This window comes from Sinohyriopsis cumingii, chromosome 3 (assembly GCF_028554795.1).
Source record: "Sinohyriopsis cumingii isolate HCF-2022 chromosome 3, ASM2855479v2, whole genome shotgun sequence".
Classification (NCBI taxonomy): Eukaryota; Metazoa; Mollusca; class Bivalvia; order Unionida; family Unionidae; genus Sinohyriopsis; species Sinohyriopsis cumingii.
The window spans coordinates 142551378-142576128 of record NC_142963.1 but is presented as its reverse complement, the minus strand read 5'-3'; the positions used below and the strand labels follow the sequence as shown (position 1 = coordinate 142576128).

The following is a 24751-nucleotide window of genomic DNA, read 5'->3' as shown; positions in this document are numbered from 1 at the left end:
TGTACCGAGGAGTTGCACGACAGCGAGGACACGGTTTAGGAGATATGTTAAAATCGGCCTTTCGTTCGGTGGCCCCGGTGTTGAAACCGATGGTGACACGCGGATTGCACGCTTTGAAAGATGCGGCACTGACGCAAGGCAAAGAATTTCTCCAAAATGTCATCATCGACAAACAAAACCCTAAAGAAGCCTTCATGAGGGCAGGCAAAAATGTCTTGCTGCAAACGGGCAAAGACATTTTAGGCCGACGAGACACACCTATAAATGCCCTGCACGCTACCGAGTCAGGCATTCAGCAAGGACAAGGCAGAAAGAGACGACGAAGAAAACACCCTTTCACCAGACTTCAAGCTAGAAAGGCCAAGAAAAGAAGAACCGTTCGAGACTTAGACGTTTTCGATTATTGAGACACAGAAAAAAATGATGCACCGAGAGTCATGTGCTTGTTCCAAGTCGGAACTGGATATGTTTGCCATGCCCCCCACCATGATGACGATGCAAGAATCCCAGTGGGTGGAATTTCATCCCGTCTCCTCATTGACCGATTCCGCTCCCATCGAGTTTGAAATCAAAGGACAGCCCGAAGATTACATCGATCTGAATAGCAGTTACCTATACTTGAAAGTGAAAGTGATCGAGCCACCCAACGCTAACATAGACGCTGATGAAGCAGTAGCTCCCGTCAATAATTTCATGCATTCCTTGTTCAGCGAAGTGGACTTGTACTTGAATAACAAACTGGTCAGCAGCAGCATGGATACTTAACCTTACCGAGCGTACCTGGAAAATCTCTTGACGTACGGAAAAGAAGCCAAGAATACTCATCTAGATGCTTGCGTGGTATGGAAACCTGACCAAGCGACTAAGTTCAACGGCATTACACTTGCTGGGGATGCTTCAAATCCAACGGGATTTGTAGAACGACAAAAGAAAATTGCTGGAAGTCGTAGTTTAGAACTAACGGATCGCTTGCATTTGGACACGTGGTTGCAAGAAAAGTATTTGCTGAACGGGGTGGATATCCGCCTGAGACTGAATCGCAGCAGTGCCGCTTTCCATTTGATGGCTGCTCATGATGCCACTTACAAAACCAAAATCGAAGAAGCCAGACTCTACGTGCGACGTGTGGAAGTGTTGCCTAAAGTAGGTAACGACATCAGTCAGACGTTGAGCAGAACGACCGCCAAGTATCCGATACGTCGCGTGGAAGTGAAAACCTTCACCATTCCTGCTGGACAGCGATCCATGATCGAAGATCATCTGTTCCAAGGACAGTTACCCAAACGTTTGATTGTTGGTATCGTCAAGAATTCAGCTTTCAATGGAGCCTACAATGAAAATCCTTTCTACTTTAATCATTACAATGTGTCCAAGATTGAAGTCAGTCGCGATGGCAAGACCTTGTGCACCCGACCTTTTGAGCCTAACTTTGGTGCCGCAAAGAATTATTTGAGATCGTACTTGTCCCTGTACGAAGCCACGGGACAGTTAGGAACCAACACCAGTCACGGTATTACGTACGACGATTATGCAGGAGGCTACGGTTTGTGGGCTTTCGATTTCACTCCAGACCAAGGCAGCGACGAGGGACATTTCCACCCTATAAAATCCGGCCAAATTCGTGTGGAAATTCAGTTTGCGAGTCCACTGGATCCAGGGAACACAGTGAACGTCATCCTGTATGCAGAATTCGACAATACCATAGAAATCAACAGTTTGAGAGAAGTCATTCTAGATTATTAGAAGCCATGGAAGACTGTTATCCCTCTTTACCTAGTGGAGAAACTTTGGACATGGAATGTGAGGAGACTGTGAAAGAAGAAGTGATCATGATGAAGCCAAGATGGCCAGAACAAGAAGCCCATTTAGTCTCCTGTTTTGCCAAACACTTGGTGGAAAAAATGACGGAATTGATCAAGAAAAATTGTTATGGATGTCAAAACGATCATCCCAGTCAAATTCAACACGATAAATGCCTAATGTTAAGTCAAGAAGAAAAATTGGACGAGTATCTGGACGAAGCTTGGAGTCTCATCTCGAACAAAGACGTGTTGCACCAGTGGTATAAAGACTTGCGTGAACATTCTTGTCCACCATTAACCACTCAAGAGATCCATCGTATCGAAGCTCTCCTGAATCAGAGTGAGGAAACAGAACGAATAACCGTTTATTCGTCAGACATTTTCAAGCAAAAAGTCAGAATCGAATTGACGACTTATTATTACCTGTGAAGAAGAAAAAAAAACCACACACAAATCAATGGATACCTGGGAACTTTATTACCTTTTGAACCACAGTTCGTATACGGCTTCTTGGAATCCTGTCGTCTGTGCTAAAGATGAACTCCCTCATCGCAAACCTAAAGACCATCAAGCTTACGTGATCAACACGGACGACAGTCATCTCCCAGGAACCCACTGGGTAGCCGTCTACTTTCCTCAAGAAGGATGTGTGGAATATTTCGATTCGTATGGATTGCCCACTTTGGAAGATGATATCATTGATTTTATGAGAAGAAATGCTCAGACTACCCGATTCAATAACGTGAAATTACAAGGCACAGATTCCTTAGTGTGTGGACAGTACTGTGTGTATTTTCTGCATCATCGCAGCCTGGGCTATTCCTTAGAACCTTTAGTGACTCATTTTGATCCTCGTTCTTCTGCTAGAAACGATGTGAAAGTAGATCGATGGTTTTGTGACCATTATGCTTATCTTTTGTCTCAAGCTAGGAAACGTAGTGTCCATCAATGGCCTAATGATTTCCAACAGTGGAAATCACAATTTCATTCACAACGTTGTCAGCCCTGTTTAAAGTAGATTGTCAATTGAGAAAAAAATGTTTGTGATTTGAAAAAATTGTTTGATGTTATAGTGTTGGATTATTGTTAAAAATGTTAGAGTTGTTGTTTAGTGTTAAGTGATTTTTGAATAAAAAATGTTGTGTTTTGAAAAAAATGCCTTTGTCTTTTGTTTAGCTATAAGAATGTTGGATTGATGCTCTTTCATTTCTTACTATCCCTCTCATGAACGTTGCGGCTCGAAAACCGTGTGGGGGGATGTTTTCCTTCACGTCCGCGCTTTGACTTTAAGAACCGGGGTTGTTTCCAGTCTAACCATCCATTGTCGACTCATCCTCCTACGAAGATGTGTTCCAAACTAGCTAAGCTCAACGAAGCCTACGTGAATTTGCATAGGGTCAGACACAGTCTGATACCGAAGCCAGAAGAAATAGAAAATGTGAGAATGCTAAAAGTCACTGAAGACCTGATAGAAGAGCTCTTCAGAGAAGAAGTGAACAGGGAGAAAGAAGAATGGACAGAGAAGTACAGACTTCAGAGACAGCAGCAACAGCAGCAACAACAGCAGCAGCAGCAGCAGCAGCAACCTGAACCTGACAGAGGCTTTGTCGATTGTCGTATCGACACCAAAGAGTTCTTCTTCTCTTTCCGAAGAAGCAGACCTATCGCCAGAAAGTCTATCCTCAGAGGACATCGCATTCTTAGAAACTAAAAAAAGAATGCCATAGCAAACAAAAAAAACAGCCCTTTTCAGGGCTACCCAATACTCTAGAAAAGAAATAACGATCCATTTGCCAATGTGTGTAGGTAGAGTAGTGTGAATATAAACACTAACTCTTTATTGATAGTGAGAGTGTATGTGTTTGTGTGTTTGTGTTTGTAAAAGTTAACGTAAGTTTGTGTCAATAGTAGATTAAAATAATGTCTTTTTTTGGGGTTTGAGGTGTATATTTGGGGTTAGATTGGATTGCTTTGCGTATGTAAATAGTCTATTGAAGTGATTTATTAAATATTTTAAAATTGTGATGGGTAGCATAAAAAAGTGAGTGTTTCTTTTAGGTCCGCGCGTTGTTTCTTTGGTCATGATCTAGGTAAGATCAATTTTATGTTTTTAGGGGGATGTTTTCCTTCACGTCCGCGCTTTCAGTATAAATTAAAAACTAATCGTCAGTTGGGCTACCCATCGTCGACCTGTTAACAGCAAGACAATGAATACAAGGATTGTGAAGCTGCTAGAACTCCAGATGCACCTGGAATATGCCAGGCGCATAGTAAATGAACTATCAGCGGATGCTATCGTAGAAGAAGCAAGAATAAAGATGGAAGAGGAGGAGAGAAGAGAAAGGGAAGAAGAGGAAAAGAAAATAGGAGAGAGGATGTCGTACAATATTCCCGAGACAGAGGATTGGGGTGCTGAAGCGAATCATCCCGCCTCTGCACTCTCAAGACAAAAAGTAAAAAGAGACTGGAGTCAAAGATGTGTGTGTGGCGCCAGGCCTGGAAGGTGCAACCATTAGATAGGTACATCTGGAGTTAAAAAAAAACCAACAGCCCTTTTCAGGGCTACCCAATACTCTAGAAAAGAAATAACGATCGATTTGCCAATGTGTGTAGGTAGAGTAGTGTGAATATAAACACTAACTCTTTTTTCATAGTGTGAGTGTATGTGTGTTTGTGTTTGTGTTAGTGTTAGTAACTGATCACGTAAGTTTGTGTGAATAGTAGATTATGGGTTTGTTTATTGTTTCTTAGCGTATGTGAATAGTATAGTTTGGGTTTGATTATATGAAATGAGAAAGTAGGGGATGTTTTCCTTCACGTCCGCGCGTTGTTGGGTCATGATCTAGGTAAGATCAATTTTATGTTTTAGGGGGATGTTTTCCTTCACGTACGCGCTTTCACTATAAGAACTCACAGTATTCGTCGTTCAAACCATTCTACAAAGAAGATGGCTTCGAACCAAATGGACAAAATGCAAACATTGCAAGACGTTTTGGACAATATAGGAATGATGGAGCAGATGTTAATAAGACTCGTTGAAGACCACTATTCCTATAGTCCCCATCGTGTAAAGATGGAAATTAATAATTTAAGAAAGGTAAAGGATATGATAAGTGGTGTCATGAAAGAGATAAAGGAGGAGAAGGAGGATGAAGAGGAAAGAATAAGAATACGCAAATGGAACGAAAAAATTGAAAAAGAAGAAGAAAATGAGAAGAGGAAGAAAGAAGAGGAGGAAGAGAAGAAGAAAGAAGAGGAGGAAGAGAAGAAAGAAGAGGAGAAAAAAAGAAGAGAAAGAGTGTAGGAGAGAAAATAAGAAGTTGGTTGAGAAAAAGAAGAAATTAGAAGCAGAAGAAGAAGAAAAACCAAAGGCCCTTTTCAGGGCCAGCCATATTTCTCGAAAAGAGATAGCCTTTCAATTGTCTACCCCTTTTTTTATAAAAAAAATCCCCTTGTCCCTAAAACAAGCCCAAACTCTATTCCCATGTTAAATTCCCTTTGTACGTAGAGTGACCCACGATTTATTGCCATGTTAAATTCCCCTTGTACGTAGAGTGACCCACGATTTTTCGCCATGTTAAATTTCCATTGTACGTAGAGTGACCCAGGGTGTCTTATAATGCACATTCCTATTGTACGTAGGGTGACCCCCGTTACTACTCATATAATACATGTACACACATTTATCAGTTTGAAAAAGTTTGAATCTTTCTAAATGCCTAAAAAAAGCATCGGTACATAAAAAGAAGGATCTGCCTTGATATAAGATGACAAAATGTCACTCGTAAGTCAATTTGTAAAACCACATGAAATGTAAACTTTATTCAACATGCTAATAAATATAACATTCTCAATGAACGACAGCTTTTCTGCTTTTCTTCTCTTTCAACGATAAAGTTATTTCTTATCAATTAACCAACTAATATGTCCACCTAGCAAACTCAGTGTTTCTTGGAAGAAGCACTCAGATAGCAAGCTCCGTGTTGATTGCAAGGAGCCCTCGCATAGCAAGGTCCGTTCTGAGTGAAAGAAGCCTAGATAGAAGAAGAGCAACACAAGTAAGATTTTCTTTGAAAATGGATTGGAGAAGAAGTGCTGAAAACGAATGATGATTGTGTTTCTTTTGTGAGTCAATAACAATAACATTAAAAGTAAAGATTATTAGATTACTGGCAATGTGTTAATTTTAACTTAAACTTTTTTTTTTTTGCTAAAAGCACTAATATAATTTAAAGTGTAAATAAGGATGGTCAGTAATAAGAACTGTCAGTAGTTGTACACACACTGCATTGATAAGGTTTAGCTGCTGATTTCCACTGACGTTTGTCCTGCCGTATCACCTGAAGTGCCGTACAAAAACGGCTCGCTTCCCATGAGTGACGCATTTTCGTTGCCTACTTGCTTGAACAGACGAGTTCGTTTCCGATACCTTAACTTCCTGCACCTTATAATTACAGCAGTAGCCACAAACACACAGAAAAGAGTAGCTGAAACAGATACGATAACAACGGTAGCGTTGTTCATGTCTCCTTTCGGCTCTTCCTCTCCTTTCGACTTTCCTTCCTTGACAATCCCCTGGCTGCTGAAATCCTTAGCCGTGATCGCAGTCCACGAGCTGATGTTCATGGTTTTCCACGTGGTTCCATCGGCAGATAGAATAACAGGTTCGTTCCGCGTCACTTCCTGTGGTGATGGCATAAAAGGAGGTCGTTGGATCTTAGGAAGACCCATACCTGACAAGGCACCCATCTTGACACAATAATTGATCTCGCATCCGTTGTCCACCACGGCCAGATGCTGACTGTATCCCTTTGGGCATTCATGGGGCCAAGACGCTGCACCTGATTGTCTCATGAATCTCGTCAGGGTTAGCATGCCATTTGCTTGGAGTCCTTTTGATTCTCTTTCGTTAAGTACAAGTGGGTTTCCAGATTTACAGCTGTAAAAACCTGCAAATGGGATGGAGTAGCGGTATCCGAGCTCGTAATCATCGCTGACGCAAACAGTAAGGTCACTTAGAAGATGCAGGGAGTAGAATTCTGACGGACAACTCTTTTCTTGAGTCAGAGGATTAATAGTGTTGTCAGTGAAAACTCCGCCAAATAGAAATCCTGACTGCTGATGCACTTGTCCCTGAGCAACACACCAATAGGCCTGGTAGCGTGCATTGCTGTAGTAAGTATTGTCGTTGCAGCACTGGAAAAATAACCAACAGCTGTAGCACTCGTGTCTGCTCATGGAAGCAGAATCTGAACCTTCCTGAAGTAGAACTGCTTCATAACCAGACGGACAAGTGTAATCTCCCGTAATAGGATTCTTTTGCGTTCTCTTTACGCAGAGGTCAATGTCTCCCGATCTTGAGCACGTCTGGTACATGCCTCCGAACGTGTAGTTGGTAAGAGGCGGTTTGCAAGTACCGTCATCCACATTGGCCTGGAAGTTGAAGTTTGGTGAATCCATATTCGTGCACCCGCGATACGTATTGTGTTCGTAATACAGCTGTACTGCATCCTGGATGTAATTATACATCTCGAACACAGTGGATTCGGGGATCTCGGTTAGAACGTCAGGAGTGATGACGTTGTAAATTGGATCTCCAGAGCGATCCATTGCTACTAAGTTATCATCCAGACCTGCGCTCCAGGCATTAATTGAGTAGTTATTCGGCCTAAGTACCGGGCCTCCAAACGTGTGAATTTTAGAGTGAGCTCTTTGCCTTATATACTGTTCAATCATTGTCTGATTTGTTGTCTGTGCGTAGCTAGTGCCAAAGTTGAAGACACTAAAGAATGATGCACTAGCGGAGGCTAGGATTGAGTTCTTCTCTGAGGAAGACTGACTGATGTACGTAGAGTAGACTTGATCCAACTGTTCCAATGCAGCCCCCACATCTACACTCCTGATAACATGAGTTCCAAAATCTCGAATCAGTAGCTGACTTTCGTAGCGCGCCATGGAGGTTCGGTTCAATTCCAAGTGTGCCGCAATCCGCTTCAGTCTGGCTCTGAATCCAGGATGCAGAAGAGTATCAGGTTCAGAAAGAGCAGTGTACCGGATATATCTGGCCTGAAAATAGAGTAAAGGAAACTTTAAAAGCTAATAACACCTTAAAATAGTGCAGTAGTGGTGGACATTGTACTGTTGCAGCATCCCTTTGCTGTTCAACTGAACAAGGAAAATGAGTAAATTTTTGTCCCAAGTCTACTGTGATGAAGTTATCAGTAGTTTACACTGATGTAGCCTGACTTTTTGCATAACAATAAGGGCATTAGATTAATGGAATGACACATAAGAGGTACCAAATTTGTGACCTTCACCATAAACACAAAACTTTGTCTGCTACGTGCCAAGCCAGTGAGAAAAACAAAAATACAAATTCACATCCTTGTATCTCATTCAGCAAAATGAATTAAAATATAGAAACAATAAAAAAAAATATTAACCTGCGACCTTCATATTTAAGATGTGGCCCTGAATACGTTATTCAACAATATGTGACCTACTTATGTGTCAAACTTCTCTTGAGTTATAAAGGAAACAGAAAAGAAAAAAAACCCACGAAAATATTCAGCTGTCATCGTTGGTCTTGAACACAGCACCCTATATATGTAGTATTCGACATAGCTTATGATAATAATGCATATGAATACCAAGTCTCCTTGTTATCTTAAATGGCTCGAACGTTAAACAGTGGAAAGGAAATCGTAATGAAAAACTTCAATACTAATTCGTGACCTTGACTTTGACGATAGAACACCCTATGTGCTACAGTAACACCCTCTAGTGATGATACCAAGTAAACTAACTTTCATCCCTTTGTTATTCTGACCTCTCAGATTATAGCAAAGAAGGAAAGGTATGTCAAAATAATGAAAATATTTATGCATGACCTAGAGTTTCAAGATTGGTTCCCTGATGTGGTAGATAAGGACACCCACGTTTCATTCCTTTATCGCAAACGGTTTAAAGGTTACATAGCGGAATGCAAATCATGAAAGAAAACTTAAATACTGACCAGTGACCTTGACTTTGAAGGTAGGCCAAACGCGACACTTCTTAATACCTAAGTATAAAGTGTTTCATTTATTTATCTTGAACAAGTTATACAGCGAAAGGGAAAGTGTAACATAAAACTTAAAATATTTAGTCTGTGACCCAGAATCGAAGAGGGTGGGTGTTGTCTTATTAGGGCACCACGAATTTATTATTTTGGCCGTGATATCGTCATACTCCTAGCCATTTTGTAGGGACACCATAAATAATAAGAGGCGCCGTAGGGGACAAAAACTGGTCCAATCAGAAAGTTGCAGTTGAAATTTCGATGTCGTATGTCGAGAAATCCAATATCACGTGTTGGATCAAATTGCATGTCCTTAAAGTTTCATTTTCTAGATCGAGATTTTAGATTTTTTATGTTGAATTATACAGTTGTGGTTTAAAGTTCTATTTCCTATGTCGACGTTTTACTGAGTATATTTTGAATTACACAACGGTGGTTGAAATTTCAATATCATATGTCGAGAATCCCTAATTCACACGCTGTATACAAATGTTTGTGATGAAAGTTCCATTACATATGGTGAGTATTTAGATTTCAGTTGTTGAATTTCACGGCAACGAGAAGCAGCCTCCTTGTTTAAAATTAACTCGGTCCGTTTACGACAGCGGCCTCTAGCGAATAAATTCATAGTAATTCTCGACCTGTTTATGGTAACTTTCAAACTGTAAATGCATGAAATGTAATGGTGCCTCATAATTTAATACACGAATGATGTATCTTAATACTCGATATTATTTTGAATTGTTGAAGTGGACATTGTGTAATGTTACTTTTAACACTAACACATCATTTCACCATATAAAAATAACAATAAAATGTCCGATCACCGCTGTGCAATTCAACAGATACAATCTAATAACTCAACATACAAAAAGGAATTTTCAGCACAATGAACGTGATTCAACATGTTAAATTGAAACTTTCGATATATGACACTGAAATGTAAACAACCGCCGTGCAATTCAGAAGATACAATCTAAACACTGGATATTGGGCATCGAGTTTTCAACCAGCGCTGTGTAATTCAACTGATAAAATCTAAATACTCAACATATGAAATGGAACTTTCAACATAAACTCTTTGAACCAATACGTAAATTAGGAATTCTCGACTTATGACATTGAAATTTTAACCACCGCTGTGTAATTCAAACTATACAATCTAAAATCTCGACCTAGAAAATGGAACTTTAAGGACAAGCATTTTTGATACAACATGTGAAAAAATTGGAATTCTGGACATATGACATTAAAATTTCAACTGCAACGTTCTATTTAGACCAGCTTTTGTCCGCTACGGCGCCTCATATAAATACCGTCTGATCCAGGTAACTCAAACTTGTTTAGCAGGTAGTTGATATTACCATATATAAACCATTTCAGCAAGTGCAGAAATCCTGAATCAATGACAAACGTATGCTTAATACCTGTATTTCGTTTAAAATTGCATGTTAATTATTGTAATTAGAACAAAAACAAAAATAGGATATGATGATATATCTATTTATTAACACGTTTATGCAATCAAGTTTGTTTTCGCGAATTTGCAATAATGACTCCAAAGGTTGGGAATAAATAGAGAAGGTTCGTGTATATAAATAGTACTTCAATTTTATTCTATCCTCCTTAACCCTCTCAGAGTTCGAATGGTCATGCGATGGGGAGGGAATATGCGAATAAATGAGAATAGCGCATTTATGATCGTAAATGGCTTGAAGCAACATAATGCGTGTCTTATATGGCTATTTTTGCACGCAAAGCTAATCTATTCATGATTTGAACCCAAATCTAATTAAATCAGGAATTGTTTTAAACTTATATTTCTCTTATTTCTGCATGTGAGTTAAAATGGTCGATTTCACATAGATTGATTACACCAATCATCTTAAAGTATCACCTTTTCACCGTGTGTAGCATATCTCCGTACATGTCACACGATTTGTCTCCATAATCCATGCCAATCCACCATCCAACTTCTTGTTCTTATCTGTTTTGTTCTGGGGAGATTAACCCGAACTCTAAAACTAAGTATTCCTCAAAACAAAGTCCAATTTAAAGTTAACTGTTATTGTTCGTTTTGGGTTTAACGCCATTTTCAGCACATGTTAGACTATACAAGGCGGCCAGTATCACTGGTGGAGGAAGAACCCGGTAAGAACCACCGACCCACGGGAAGCTACTGGCATGCTTTCTCACATACCCCCATTGGCTGAGCCAGAGACTCGAACCTACGCGGACAGAGGTCAGATGGCAGTGATCGGTAAAGGTAAGCGCTTTAGACCACTCGGACATCCAATTTAGAATTTGCCCCCACCCCATTTCACCTTTCAAACATGTTAGGGCCTGCATCCGTAAAATTTAATGGCTGACCACTACAAAAAAGGGGTCCCGAGTGGCCGAGTGGTCTAAAGCGCTCTCCGTTACGGATCACACCTCTGTCTACGTGGGTTCGAGTCTAGGATACGGCCAATGTGGGTATGTGAGAAAGCTTGCCAGTAGCTTCTCGTGGGTCGGTGGTTCTTCCCGGGGTTTTCCCCGTTCTTCCTGCACCATTAATACTGGCCGCCATACATAGCCTATCGTGTGCTGAAAAATGGCTTTAAACCCCACAACAACAACACCCCCCACCCCCCACCCCCCAAAAAATGCCTGCATGTGCCCTTGACAATATCCGTGTTTTGTTCTTCTTTGTCTTCTTCTTAATGTTTCATGTTCTTATGTTTGCAAGCTCCGGTGTAGGAATTCTGCAATGAATAGTGTACAATTTTGAAAAAGTTCATCAGGGAGGTTTGAAAATGTGTGTGTTTTGTAGCGCAGAAAATCATGCAATCCTGGTTTTTGCTGTGAAAATATTATCTACTACTATATTCAACTAACCTTGTTCACTGTTAATTTTTTCATGTCGTTTAAAAAAGAACGGTAGTGGGCATTTTGCAGTGTATGAAGATATAAAAGCATGTTATTGTTTGACCATGTGTTTCCACTGCCGTTTTTCCCACAAGGGAAAAAATTTAAATTTTAGGACAGAGTTTACAGTACATTATATATACTTAAATTTTTGGTAGGTAAAAAACAAGAAAAAGAGAGACGTTTCATAACCTCGGCAAAGTCTATCGATAGTTCTCTTTGAAAATTTTTTGAGAAGAAAAATGACAAAATGAGTTTGCATTTTTGATAGTACACACTGGTGTTTCGATAAACAAGATGCTCTTTTCTCCCTCCCTCCCTCTCTCACTCCCTCCTCTAAGATACACATAAACATACACACATGACATACCTGGATCCTGATGGTAGAAGCTTTTTCCATGTATTGTTTCTGTTTCACACTTTCAAACTCATCTGAAAAATGACCACTTATACCGACGTGAGATGTTTGGAGACCAGCGTCAACATTGATTGACCTTGATAATGTTGACGTATAGTTATCCCAGTGAACAAACAACTCCGCAAATGTTTCAACTTCACTGCTTTTCACTGGAACTATTGTTACGCCATCCGGGATTAAATAAAGCCCGTCATCGGATACCTTGCATTGGGTGTAGTTAACGTTTAAAACGCGTCCCCTCTCTTTGTTTATCAGGTTATCCCAGCCTCCCCCTGGAAGAGTTTCAAACCGGAGAACCTGAGTGTCCGTGGGTCTGAGACACAGCCTGGGATCCCCGGGAAGCATGACGGATCCATTACAGTTTCCAGTGTCACCTTCAATCCTGCAGATGTGTAGCAACATCAAACTACTGATGACAATAATTATTCCCATTTTCAAACTTGGAAATCTACTCGTCCTTGAACGACGGTATACTAAGACAAAGTGTATCAGTATGGAAATACCCCTACACACTAGAGTTGAAATACTTCCTTGTTTCCTGTCGTCTTGACAATGAACACTAGGGAATGAGTCATAGAAAATTCCCTATTTAATCCTCGTTACCTCTTGTATCGTGTGACCTATATTCGTATAACAAAGACAGACAGTGTCAATCGTTTACGGTTTATTTTAATAAACAACATTACATATATATATATATATATATATATATATATATATATATATATATATATATATATATATATATATATATATATACACACTAGCACTTGTACCTTACAGTTTGTTAACCGAACAATACCTACTATATACATCCCTCATACCTACGGAAGCCCATTAGCGCCAAGTAAAAAAAAACAAATAGCGTTTTTATGAGATAGTATTGCATTATTACGAGATAACATCGCGTCATTAGGAGCTAGTATTGCGTTATTACGAGATAACATTGCGTTATTACGAGATAGTATTGCGTTATTACGAGATAGTAGTACGTTATTACGAGATAACATTGTGTTATTACGAGATAGTAGTGCGTTATTACGAGATAACATTGCGTTATTACGAAATAATATTGCGTTATTACGATAGTATTGCGTTATTACGAGATAGTATTGAGCTGTTGCGAGATAGGATGGAGACTAATTTCTGATACATAGGACTTACGTCGAGACTGATTCATAGAACATGGCGGATATATTGGACATAGATACTTTGCTAAGATTCTATTTTAGATTAAATGTTTCACAAAATAATATATTAGAACTTTTAGCATATAATCATCAGACTGTAATAAGCAGACGCACATAGAAAAGAAAACGGAAGAATATTCGACTCTACAGGAAGAGAAATAAGACAGATCTCATTCAGGTCGCCGCATTTCTTCAGAAACGGATAGAGAAGTCTGGTTGTTTGCATGGATACAGATGGATGTACACAAAATGTTTTACTGAGGGTCTTGTTGTCGATCGTGAAGGTGTCGGAGTTCTGTTGCAAATTATTGATCCTGAAGGGGTCGAAATGCGGAAAAGCCGCCCCGCCCGCCCCCCCCCACCCCTCCACCCCGTATGTATTTTATTAATGGGCCCAGCTACACCTGGCATTTAGATTCTAATTATAAACTAAAACCATAAGGAATATTAATTAACGGATGCGTTGATGGATTTTCCCGACGTATAATTTGGTTACAGGCTAGTGGCGGAGGAATGGCACGTAGTACTGCCTATTATTTCATAGAAGCGGTTAAGTGTCGAAAAGGTTGCCCTCGAATAGTGATCACTGACATGGGAGTAGAGAATACCGTCTTACACAAAATGCATGCTGTCCTCAGGAGAATTCATCAAGACAATCGTGCTGGTAACAGTAGTGTTATATGTGGAGACGGCAGGGCAAATCAGCGTGTTGAATTTTGGTGGAATGTCCTCAAGAAACAATGCCTACAATTCTGGATTGATCTATTCCGACAAGTGTAACATGATGGTTAGTTTAGCGGGGACAGTAGTGAATGGAGTCACTTTAGCCTCAATGGGAATTAGCATTAAAAACACCCCTGGGTCACTTTAGCCTCAATGGGAAATTTAACATTACGAAAACACCTGGGTCACTTTAGCCTCAAGGGGAATTTAACATGGGAAAATTTTTTGGGTCTGTTGAGCCTCAAGGGGAATTGAACATGGGGAATGAATCGTGGGACTGTCTAGGGACAAAGGGAATTGAACAGGGAATTTAAAAAAAAAAAAAAAAGATGGGGTAGGCAATTGAAAGTCTATCTCTTTTCGAGAGATGTGGGTGGCCCTGAAAAGGGCCTTTGGGTTTATATATGCCCTTAACATAAAGGGCATCTGTGACTTCTTCTTGTCCTTAGGCTTCGTCTCACTGTAGGACCGTAAATCAGGACTCTTTTGAGGCATCCTTGCCTCTCCACGTAAATCCTACGTATCCATAGGTTGCTGGCGGTCCTATGGACAACTGTCCATTCGGATCGGACATGCATCGATATGTCCGTCCTGAACATCATTGTTGACACAAGGGTGGAAGATTCAACGTCAGTCCACATGCTAAAGCGACGAGAACAGGTAAATCAATGCAGTGAACTGCGCTTATTTATAGGTAGAGGATGGATTGAAACGGATTGTGTTCATTGACCCATCCAAACACGCGTTACAAAATTCAGTCAGCTCGCATCCAATCCGAAGAGAACAGTCTGTGACGTCACGTGGTCTATATAGATTCGCTAGCGCCTGTGTGCAGTCAATCTATGCGACAGTTATTCAACATCACGGAAACTCAGAAAACGATTCATTGGGGTGCACCAGCAGTGGAGACCACCCAAGGGAACCCGGACTTACTTTCAGAAGAGGTAAATTGGGATTTTGTGGATTTTCTTACCTCGCAAGAATTTGTTCCGGAACCTTCGTCACCTTCTTCATTACCGCACGTGGAGAATTTTAGACAGAGACAGAAAGAAGAATTGGAGAAATTTATACAACGACAAAAGGAACCGGAACAAGCTTTTCTTTTACAGCAACAACAGCAAGAAGAGGTAAGAAAAAAACAAGAAGAAGAAGCAGCAAAGAAACAAGAGGGTGAAAATCAAACGGTCACGATACTGTTAGACATTTTAGCGGAGTTAAGAAGTCTGAAACAAATGTATCAGACTTCTTTATCACGACCGAAGAGAATACGACCTTCCCGAGCTAAACACGCCAACCCTGTGACTAAGCCTACCGTACCACCCTTAGTGATTTCAACCAAATCATCATCATCAGAAGTAGGCCTCGGCCATGGCAAAGGCTTAAGGCAGTTAAAGTTGATTGCTTAAACTCACCCCTACATCAAAAACCAAAGGCCCTTTTCAGGGCCACCCACTTCTCTCGAAAAGAGATAGACTTTCAATTGCCAATAACTCAACAAAAACAAAAAAAACCCATTTTACCCCTATAGTACGTGTATATGAGTGCGTGAGTGTAGCTTCTTATTTAAAATCAAAACTCAAAGACACTTACCTTTTTATACCTAATTTATTCTTTTATCAATAGTTACAATCCAATTCACAATTCACAACAGAGCACTTTAAAAAGTTCATAGACTTCTTCTGTTTCTTTGTTTACTCTCTCTGTTTTTTCAATTTCTTCACCGTCACAGTCTTTTCCTCCTCTTCCTCACTTTCTTCCCTTCTTCTTTTCTTCTCCTGTTTCTTTTTCTTCACCTGTCTACTTTCTTCCTCTTCTTCTTCCTCTCCAGAATCCCTCTCTTCTTGCTCCTCTTGTTTCTTAGGGTAATCTGGAGACCAATGTCCTTTTTCTTGACAATAATAACAGGTATCTTGACTTTTGTCTTTTCTAACCCCATTTTTTCTATTTTGACGGTCTGGACACTCTGAAGACCAATGCCCTTTCTTCTGACAGATATAGCAAGTAGCTCCACTTTTATCTCGAAAGGAAGGAGAGTAGTCCGTCGGCTGGTCTGAAGAAAATTTTCTAATGACCCCTCGCAAAGCTCTGACGAAACGTTCGATTTGGCTAGTCTCTTCCATCGTTGTGCTCGGTTAGAGAGTGAAATGAATAGTGAAAGGACAAGACACACACCCTTTTATATACGCTGGTCTGCCATGACTATAAATTAGTCCATGCTGTTTAAATTTTAGTCATTTGACGTTTTTCACTCAAGATGAAACGATCCAATTCATTTGAGAAGAAAGAAGAAAGTAAGAGGCAGAAACGTGATCTATCGCCTCGTACCAGAGCAGAAGTCTTGGCACAAATTCATGCCAGTGATTTTGAAGAGGACATGAGTGAACCAGAATCCAAACCCTCTAAACAAAGTTCACCACACTTAGTTAACCCTGAAAAGTACTATTCCATTCGAGAGACGAAAAAGCGCTCCTCTAGAAAATTTAGAATCACGGCTTACAAATACACGGTGAAGTTTAAAGATTTCAAGTCCGAAGTACCGTTAGAGAAAGCAAAAGGGTTCATCACCGGGGTGTGGGATTCTTTGCACACCACACTTAAGCAACAATGTCAACCCAAAGAAGACGATCGCTTGAGACTTTCCATACAACACGACGGCTTGAAATCCCCTGTTTAGATCGAGTTTAGCAGCCCTGCAGAATTGACCGCTTCCAAAGTCATGGACAAGATTCAACACGTGCAACAATCCAATGACCAGTTTGACATCACCGATGGAAAAGCCACACTGGACATGACCCACGTCTCTCCTCCTCAAGGGACTGGCCGCAGAAACATCTTATTGGTGAACGACCTTCGCAGCACCAAAAAGAGTCTCGTCCGAATTAACAACCCTCAAGACCACATGTGTTTAGCCACGGCTATCGTGGTGGGACGAACCTATGCCAACAAGAATGACACGGCAGAATGGAAAAGAGCCTGGAAAACTATTCGACAATCGGACCGAGCCAAACAACGAAGTGAAGCAGAACTCCTGTTGCAACAAGTCGGCCTGTCCAAAGACACACCCTGTGGCATTCCTGAAATGCAAACATTGCAAGATATCCTAGCTCCACGCTACACCTTGAAAGTGCACCCTCAAGAAATGCGTGGGCCTCTGCTGTTTTGAGGGAAAGACTTTAAGGATGGAAAATACATTCATGTCTATTATCACGATGACCATTTCGATACCATTACCAGTATCACCGGATTCCTGGGATATGTTTATTACTGTGAGAAATGTGACTATGGCTATAACAATCGAGAACAACACAAACATTGTGGATCGAAATGCTCAGGATGTTTGGCCTCTCCACCCTGTCTGAGCGAAGGACAAGAACCAGTCCATTGTCCTGCTTGTCTGCGCACGTTTGTCAGCCCTGCCTGTTACCAACAACATCTGAAGACGCAAGGTTCACAGTAGAAATGTGCTTGTCAACTCCTGAGATTGTGCCCTACGTGTTGACAAGGCATACGTACCAACAGTGCCAAGGCACACGTATGTTCAGGAAAGAAAAAATGTCACATTTGTCACCACATCGTGGACTTGGAACACGAATGCTACGTGCAAAAATACCAACCCCAACCAGAGAAAGACGATGGTCACAAGAAGAAAGGCAATTTCATCTTTTTCGATTTCGAATGCATGCAAGAGACCGGCATTCACATTCCTAATTTCTGCGTGGCTCATCGTGCGTGCGAAAAGTGCATTCAAGAACCTATCTTCAGTCATTGCCCTCACTGCAGCAAGATTCCTGGAGGACGTGAAAAAATCTTTCGAGGACCGAACACGCTAGCCGATTTCGCTCGATGGGTCTTAGACCCCATCGACAAGACGTGGAGCCAAGAGGACATCGAACGTTACGGAGATTGTCATCGTTATGCCACGGCGATGGCTCACAATTTCTCCGGATACGATGGACAGTTTCTTCTCAGATACTATACGGAAAAAGGCACCGAGCGTCCTAAAGTCACTTTGAACGGAGCCAAAATCATTTTCATGCAAGTGGGACAAGTACAGTTTAAAGATTCGATGAGCTATTTGGCCATGCCTTTGAGCCGAATGCCTAAAACGTTTGGAATGACAGAAATGACTAAAGGGTATTTTCCTCACTTTTTCAATACCGAAGTCAATCAACACGTCGTTCTACCCCATTTACCTGAGGCTCACTATTACGACCCCGACAACATGGGTACCGAAGAACGAGAAGCTTTCTACGCTTGGTACCAGGCTCACGCCTCCGACCCTTTCGACTTTCAGGAAGAAATGTTAAAGTATTGTCGTTCCGACGTGGACATTTTACGACGATGCTGTGGAAAATTTCGAGAACTGTTCATGGAACACGGAGGGGTCGATCCTTTGAAAGAAGCTTGCACCATTGCCAAAGTGTGTTCCTTAGTGTACCGACAACGATTCATGCCTGAAAACACCGTGGCTGTCATCAGTCCTCAAACGACCAACTATGTCAAACGTCAATACTCGGTCAAAGCCCTACGCTGGTTACATTACTTGTGTGACAAGGAAGACAAATGGATTCAGCATGCCCGCAACGGAGGGGGCGAAAAGACCATTGCAACGCATTCGGTCGATGGCTGGGACTTAGAAAACCCCAAGATCGTGTACGAGTTTAACGGTTGCTTATTTCACGGATGTCCCGTCTGTTACCCTGATCGTGGCACTAAAAATCAGTTTTTACAACGAACCATGGCAGACCTGTGTACCAGGCCACTTGTCAGCGACGCCTAAAGTCAGAACAGCAAGGATACCAAGTGTTGGAAATGTGGGAACACGAGTACGATCACCGTTTGAAAACCGATCCCGAATTTAAACGCCTGGTGGAAAGTTACCAGTTCATGGACCCGCTGAACCCGAGGGATAGTTTGTACGGAGGAAGGACCAATGCCTTCTGTTTGCTGTACCAAAGCCGACGAAGGGAAAGGAGAAGAAATCAAATACTTGAACGTGTGTTCGCTGTATCCCTACGTATGCAAATATTGTCGCTTTCCTGCAGGGCACCCACAATTGTTCATGGAACACATCGACCTGAAAAACATTCAATACGAAGGCTTGATCAAGTGCAAAGTTTTGCCTCCCAAGGACTTGTACCATCCTGTCTTACCTCACCATTGCCAAGGCAAACTGATGTTTCCTTTGTGCCGTACTTGTGCCGAAACGTTTAACCAAGATCAGCCTTGTCAGCACACCTAGGAAGAACGGGAACCTGGGTCAGCGTAGAATTGTTCAAAGCTCTGGACATGGGATATCAACTGTTAGAAGTGTACGAAATTTGTCACTTTCCCAAGACACAACAATACCACAAGGGTGACCCCACGCAGAAAGGCATTTTGGCAGACTACGTGGATGCCTTTTTGAAACAGAAACAAGAAGCCAGTGGCTATCCTTCCTGGTGTCACACTCCCGAAGACCAAAAGACATTCAAAGAGAAATACTGGGCACAAGAAGGCATTACTTTAGATCACATCGAGAAAAACGAAGGCAGGCGATCGTTTGCCAAAGTGATGTTAAATTGCTTGTGGGGTAAAATGGCACAACGTCCGTGTTTACCCAAGACGGAGTATTTGACAGAACCTTCCCGCTACTTTCAGATGATTCACGACAAAACTAAATTCATGAAACACGTGGACGTCGTTCGGGAGGATTTGATCTTGGTCAATTACGAAGAAGATCTGGACTTTGTACAAGACGACCCTTTTGGAAATGTCATCATTGCGGCTTACGTGACCGCTCATGCTCGCTTAAAATTGTACGAAGCTTTGGAACTGTTAGGGGAACGCGTCCCGTACTTTGACACGGACAGTTGCATTTACATCCATCACCCGAGTCAACAGCACCCTGACATCGAAGGAGACCGTTTAGGAGCCTGGACAGACGAGCATCCCGACGACAAGATTCTAAGTTTCGTCAATGGCGGTCCCAAAAATTACGGCTACGAATACCGGGACCCACAAGGAGAAGTGCACACGAAGTGTAAAGTGAAAGGATTGACTCTGAATTACAGTCGTGTGGTCAACTTTGGGGTATTGAAAGAAGCCTTGCAGTCTGGAGAGGATGAACACTTTAAAGTGACCACCTATCAACCCAACAAGATTGTACGTTACCCACTCACCACATCGTCAGTCGATCCTTGGAAAAAGTCTATCAAATCGTGTACCAGAAGCGAGTGCAGCTTCCCAATCATTTCACTTTACCGTATGGACACGTCGGTATTGGTCTGTATATAAAAAGGAACTCTAGGCAAGATCGATAGTTCATTGTGACTACCAAGACCAAGAGAACAAGATGAATACTTTCAGAGAAACACACAAGAAGTTCAGAAGGGCACAATTCAAGTTGGGGGCTCTGAAGTGGAATGCGATTGTGAGCCTTGCGATGGGAACGATGCTGTACGCTGTGACCTTACCGATGCCGTAAAGCATCATGGGAACTTTGTTCTCACTACCCCTATCATGGAAAGTGATGCTGTGCGTGTGAAACCTGAGGGATGCGAAAGCGATGCCACTCGTCCTCTTGGACACTTTACTGGGTTTCATTTTAAAGGTGAATGTCTACCTTCACGTCTACCTCCCTACGGATGTCATCCAGCCCTGAGCAAACTCCTGTCCATGTCACCCAACCCTCATCGAAACGAACCTGTGAAAGACGAATATTCGTTCCCTGTGCGTTTGTCGGAATACTGCGACTTTGAAAATCGTCTTCAATCGTTCAAAGGAAAATGGCCTAAGTATCTGGGAGGACCGACCCCCGAAGAATTAGCCAGAGCCGGATTTTACTACTTGGGTGAAGGAGATAAAGTCAAGTGCTTCAGTTGCGGTGTGTCACTTCACCACTGGGAACCGCAAGATTCGGCCTACCTAGAACATGCTCGATGGTCACCGAATTGTCATTACTTATCCTTAGTGGGACCGAGACATTGAAGTAACTTACCATAATCTGTTTATGGATACTTTACAAGAGAACATTCGTGCTTTGCCTGTGGAGTTGAGAGAACGCATTTACCGAAAGCTGGTCAAAATACAAGTCAAACGTAAAGAACAATTGCATCCGTTACGTCACCGGTGTTTGAACCACTGGTACCTGAATGCTATACAAGGACTGATTCAGTTGAAAGTGTTCCATTGAACAGACATTGATCAACGATCCCCTGGTTTTAAAAAGGATTGGTTTGCTATTGATGATTCTGTCTACTACATTGTAAACTTACTGCATCGAATTCCAGAGGAAGAGTTAACGAATTACCAACATCTTTTATGCAATGTGAACTTAGTGAAAGAGGAAACGTCTGAACGAATTGTAATGTGTAAATTAGTGATGAAACGATTTAAATTCGACAATGAAGTAAAACCATGTCTGTGCAAACGGTACATTTCTTGTGTCAGAAAGAGGATTTAGTATGACCTATTCATGGATACTTTACAAGAGAGCATTCGTGCTTTGCCTGTGGAGTTGAGAGAACGCATTTACCGAGAGCTGGTCAAAATACAAGTCAAACGTAAAGAACAGTTGCATCCGTTACGTCACCAGATGTTTAACCACTGGTACCTGAATGGTATAAAAGAACTGATTCGTCAGAAATTGTTTCAGTGGTCAGACCTTGTTCAATACTTCCAGGCCCCCGATGATCCACGTGTTCATCATTTTGGTTACTTCGAGATTCACCTAGAGCAACGCATTGAGGAAGACAAGTTAAAGGATTACCAACATATTTTATGTGGAATCTACTTGGCGGAAGAGGAAACTTCTAATCGAACTCTGACCTTTCGGTTACAGTATGCAAGATTTAGATTCCCTACTGGACAACGAAGATCTCTGGCTAGAAAGTACGTGTATTGTTTCCGAAACAAAGAGACTATAAAAACAGGCTGCCATGCCACGACTTATGTTACATGTAATTGAACAGATTCCGTGGAAGGAACTCAATGACCATATTCAAATTGTGGATCATTACCATCGATTATTACAAGAACTGTATCCATTCAATTTGGGTCGACACGTGGTGTGTGTCTTAGTGACTTGTTTTCTAGGATTTCGTTTACAGCCGATTCCTTGTGGACACTTTACGATCAGTACTTACCATCCCAATGGCCTTAAATGGTCACGAAAGACTCCTTTTGCTCAAAGCTTTGCGTTTTCATCTGGATACTTCTCGACCTCTACGGGAAAAAAAGATTCGTCAACTTTTAGCTACCCACGACGTGTATGACGATGTGTGTGTAGCTTGTGACTTACACCCCCACTGGACAGATGTCCGTGTCTGGAAAGAATGGGATTTTGAGGCTTTGACCCAAGAAGTGGCCCAGTATGCACGAGAGTTGTTCAAGGAAAAAAGTTACTTTTCAACCCGTGTTAGTGACGGTGCCAGAAGAACCCGTCACCCAGGACGGGACTGTCGTGGACAGGCCTGAAAGACCCTTTCGGGAGGACACTTGTGTGACCTTACCCCCTACTATAGAACTGGTTAGAACATTACCCAAAACATGTTGTTGTACAGACACTTGTGTTTATTCCACGTTAATGGTTATCATGTGCCTTTTATTCTTGTACTTAAGCCTTTGGCTTTTATGTATTTTTGTCTTCCGTATTGTTCATATTTGAAACATTCAACAAACGTGTTCTGAAAAAAGTATATAAACTCTCGTCTTGTTTGTTTTCGTGTCACAAGTGACATTCCTGACACTATGGCTACTTCTGCTGTCTCTGCTCCCTCTTCCTCCACTGTCAAAGTCATCGACGAACACTTAGATCGTGCCAGTTGGGAGGCTTTGTATCTTCGCCATCCCTTTAACATGCTCATTGCTGGACCTAGCGGTTCAGGCAAAAACCGAATTCGTCAAATGATTGATCGAACATAAACATCATTTGATCGATCATCCACCTTAACGCATCGTGTGGTGTTACAAAGAGTGGCAATCGGCGTACAGACTCTTGCGAGAAAGTCAAGGCGATTCCATCGTGTTTGTGGAAGGCATTCCTGAAGAAGACGACGGCATCGTCTCTGACTCCCGTCAAACCCATTTGGTCATTTTCGACGACATGTTAGGAGAAGACGAAGAAGAAATTAAACTGTGGTTCACGCGCAAAGGGCATCACCGTAATGCCAGTGTCGTTTACATCACTCAAAATTTGTTTCAACAAAGTAAAGCCCATCGCACCATCAGTCTCAATGCGCATTACGTGGTCTTGTTTAAAAGCCTTCGAGATAAATCGCAAGTGCAAGTCTTAGCCAAACAGGAACGCCTTGGCTGACTCAGACGTACGACGATGCCACTCAAACGCCACACGCCTATTTACTCGTCGATTTGAAACCTACGACCCCCGAGGATTTGCGATTTCGTACCCACTTGTTTCACCACTGGTGCCAAGACGGAGGGCCTGTCCTGTACACGTCTCCGTCCTCGACTTACCTTCACTCAACAAAAAAAATCTATAAAAACCTCAGACACTTTTCGTCTGTCTCACACAGCGTCAACATGACGTCCCTTCAATCACATCTCCCTGTCAAATTGATTCGTGCCTTGTATGGCATCAGTCGAGAAAAAAATCCACAAACACGAGCTCGTGTCTTAGAAGCTAGTCTCAAAGAAGTCTTACGATGGTTCACGGTGACAGCACGTTAATTACTCCAAGGGATCATTCAGATTCCTCATCAAACCAAACGCTTTTTTGATCGAAACAAAGTCGCTTTGACCCAACTGGCCGATCCTCGCATCGACACTCAAACCAAAAAACAAATCATTTTGAAACCTGGAGGGAGCGGTACTCTAGGAGGGGTCATCATTCGCTCCCTCTTAAGATGGGATCCTAATGCTCCCAAACTTCTCCCCAAGAAAAAGTCAAACGAAGCTCCAAGAAGAAAAAGAGCCACGGTGTCAAGACCAAGTCCCCAAGGAGACCCGTGTCTCCAAGAACTTCTCCAGTGGCGGGACCCTCCTCTTGCCAGTCACCACCGCGGAAAAAGAAACAGAGAAAAAGTACCCAGAAAAAGAAAAGCCCACAGAAGAAAACTAGTCGCAAGAGAGGCACTTCGGCCAGGACGCAACCTTACACTCGCAAACTACGACCTGCAAAGGCGGTGACCGCGTCTCCGGTAGCCTCAGGTTCATTCACTTCTCCGTTGATGACACCAAGAACTGAAGAGTACTTGGAGACGTTGATCACACCAAGAACATCTCCGTTGATGACCCCAAGAACTTCCCCAGTGGCAGGTCCCTCCAATTTAGCGGCAGTGGCCGCTGCTCACAAAGTACCTTCTCCCAAAATCAAAGTTCAAGAGAGATCGGGCATGTTACAAAGTTTACTGGATTTGTCCAAGCAAGAACCGGCTCGATTTAGTCCGTTACGTACCCCTGCACGACGTGTCATGCCTGTCCTGAAGTTGATACGCCGTAAAGACAACCAGTGGCGACGCGTTCCAGTATACAAAAGGCCTGTGACTAAGTAGGGTAGCAGTGTTTTTGGTGCTGAAGACACAAAGATGTCACCCTCCAGAAAACATCTCTCTTCTAAACAACCCCAAGGAAAGAAAAGGAAAGGACTGCCTCCTCGTTTAGTCAAACATGGGGACATGTTATCTGTCCTGTCCAAAGCTTCTCCACCTCT

General features: G+C 42.0%; 1 protein-coding gene across 1 annotated transcript; it reads right to left on the bottom strand.

The window, feature by feature from the left end:
* Positions 1 to 5609: 5609 nt before the first annotated feature.
* On the bottom strand, positions 5610 to 12744 carry LOC149803985 (macrophage-expressed gene 1 protein-like). The gene is made up of 2 exons (XM_089953846.1): positions 12140 to 12744; positions 5610 to 7868 (listed from the first exon to the last, which is right to left on the bottom strand). Exons 1-2 carry the CDS (start codon positions 12617 to 12619, stop codon positions 6102 to 6104), a joined length of 2247 nt encoding a protein of 748 aa, XP_089809972.1. The 5' UTR covers positions 12620 to 12744; the 3' UTR covers positions 5610 to 6101.
* Positions 12745 to 24751: the final 12007 nt, after the last annotated feature.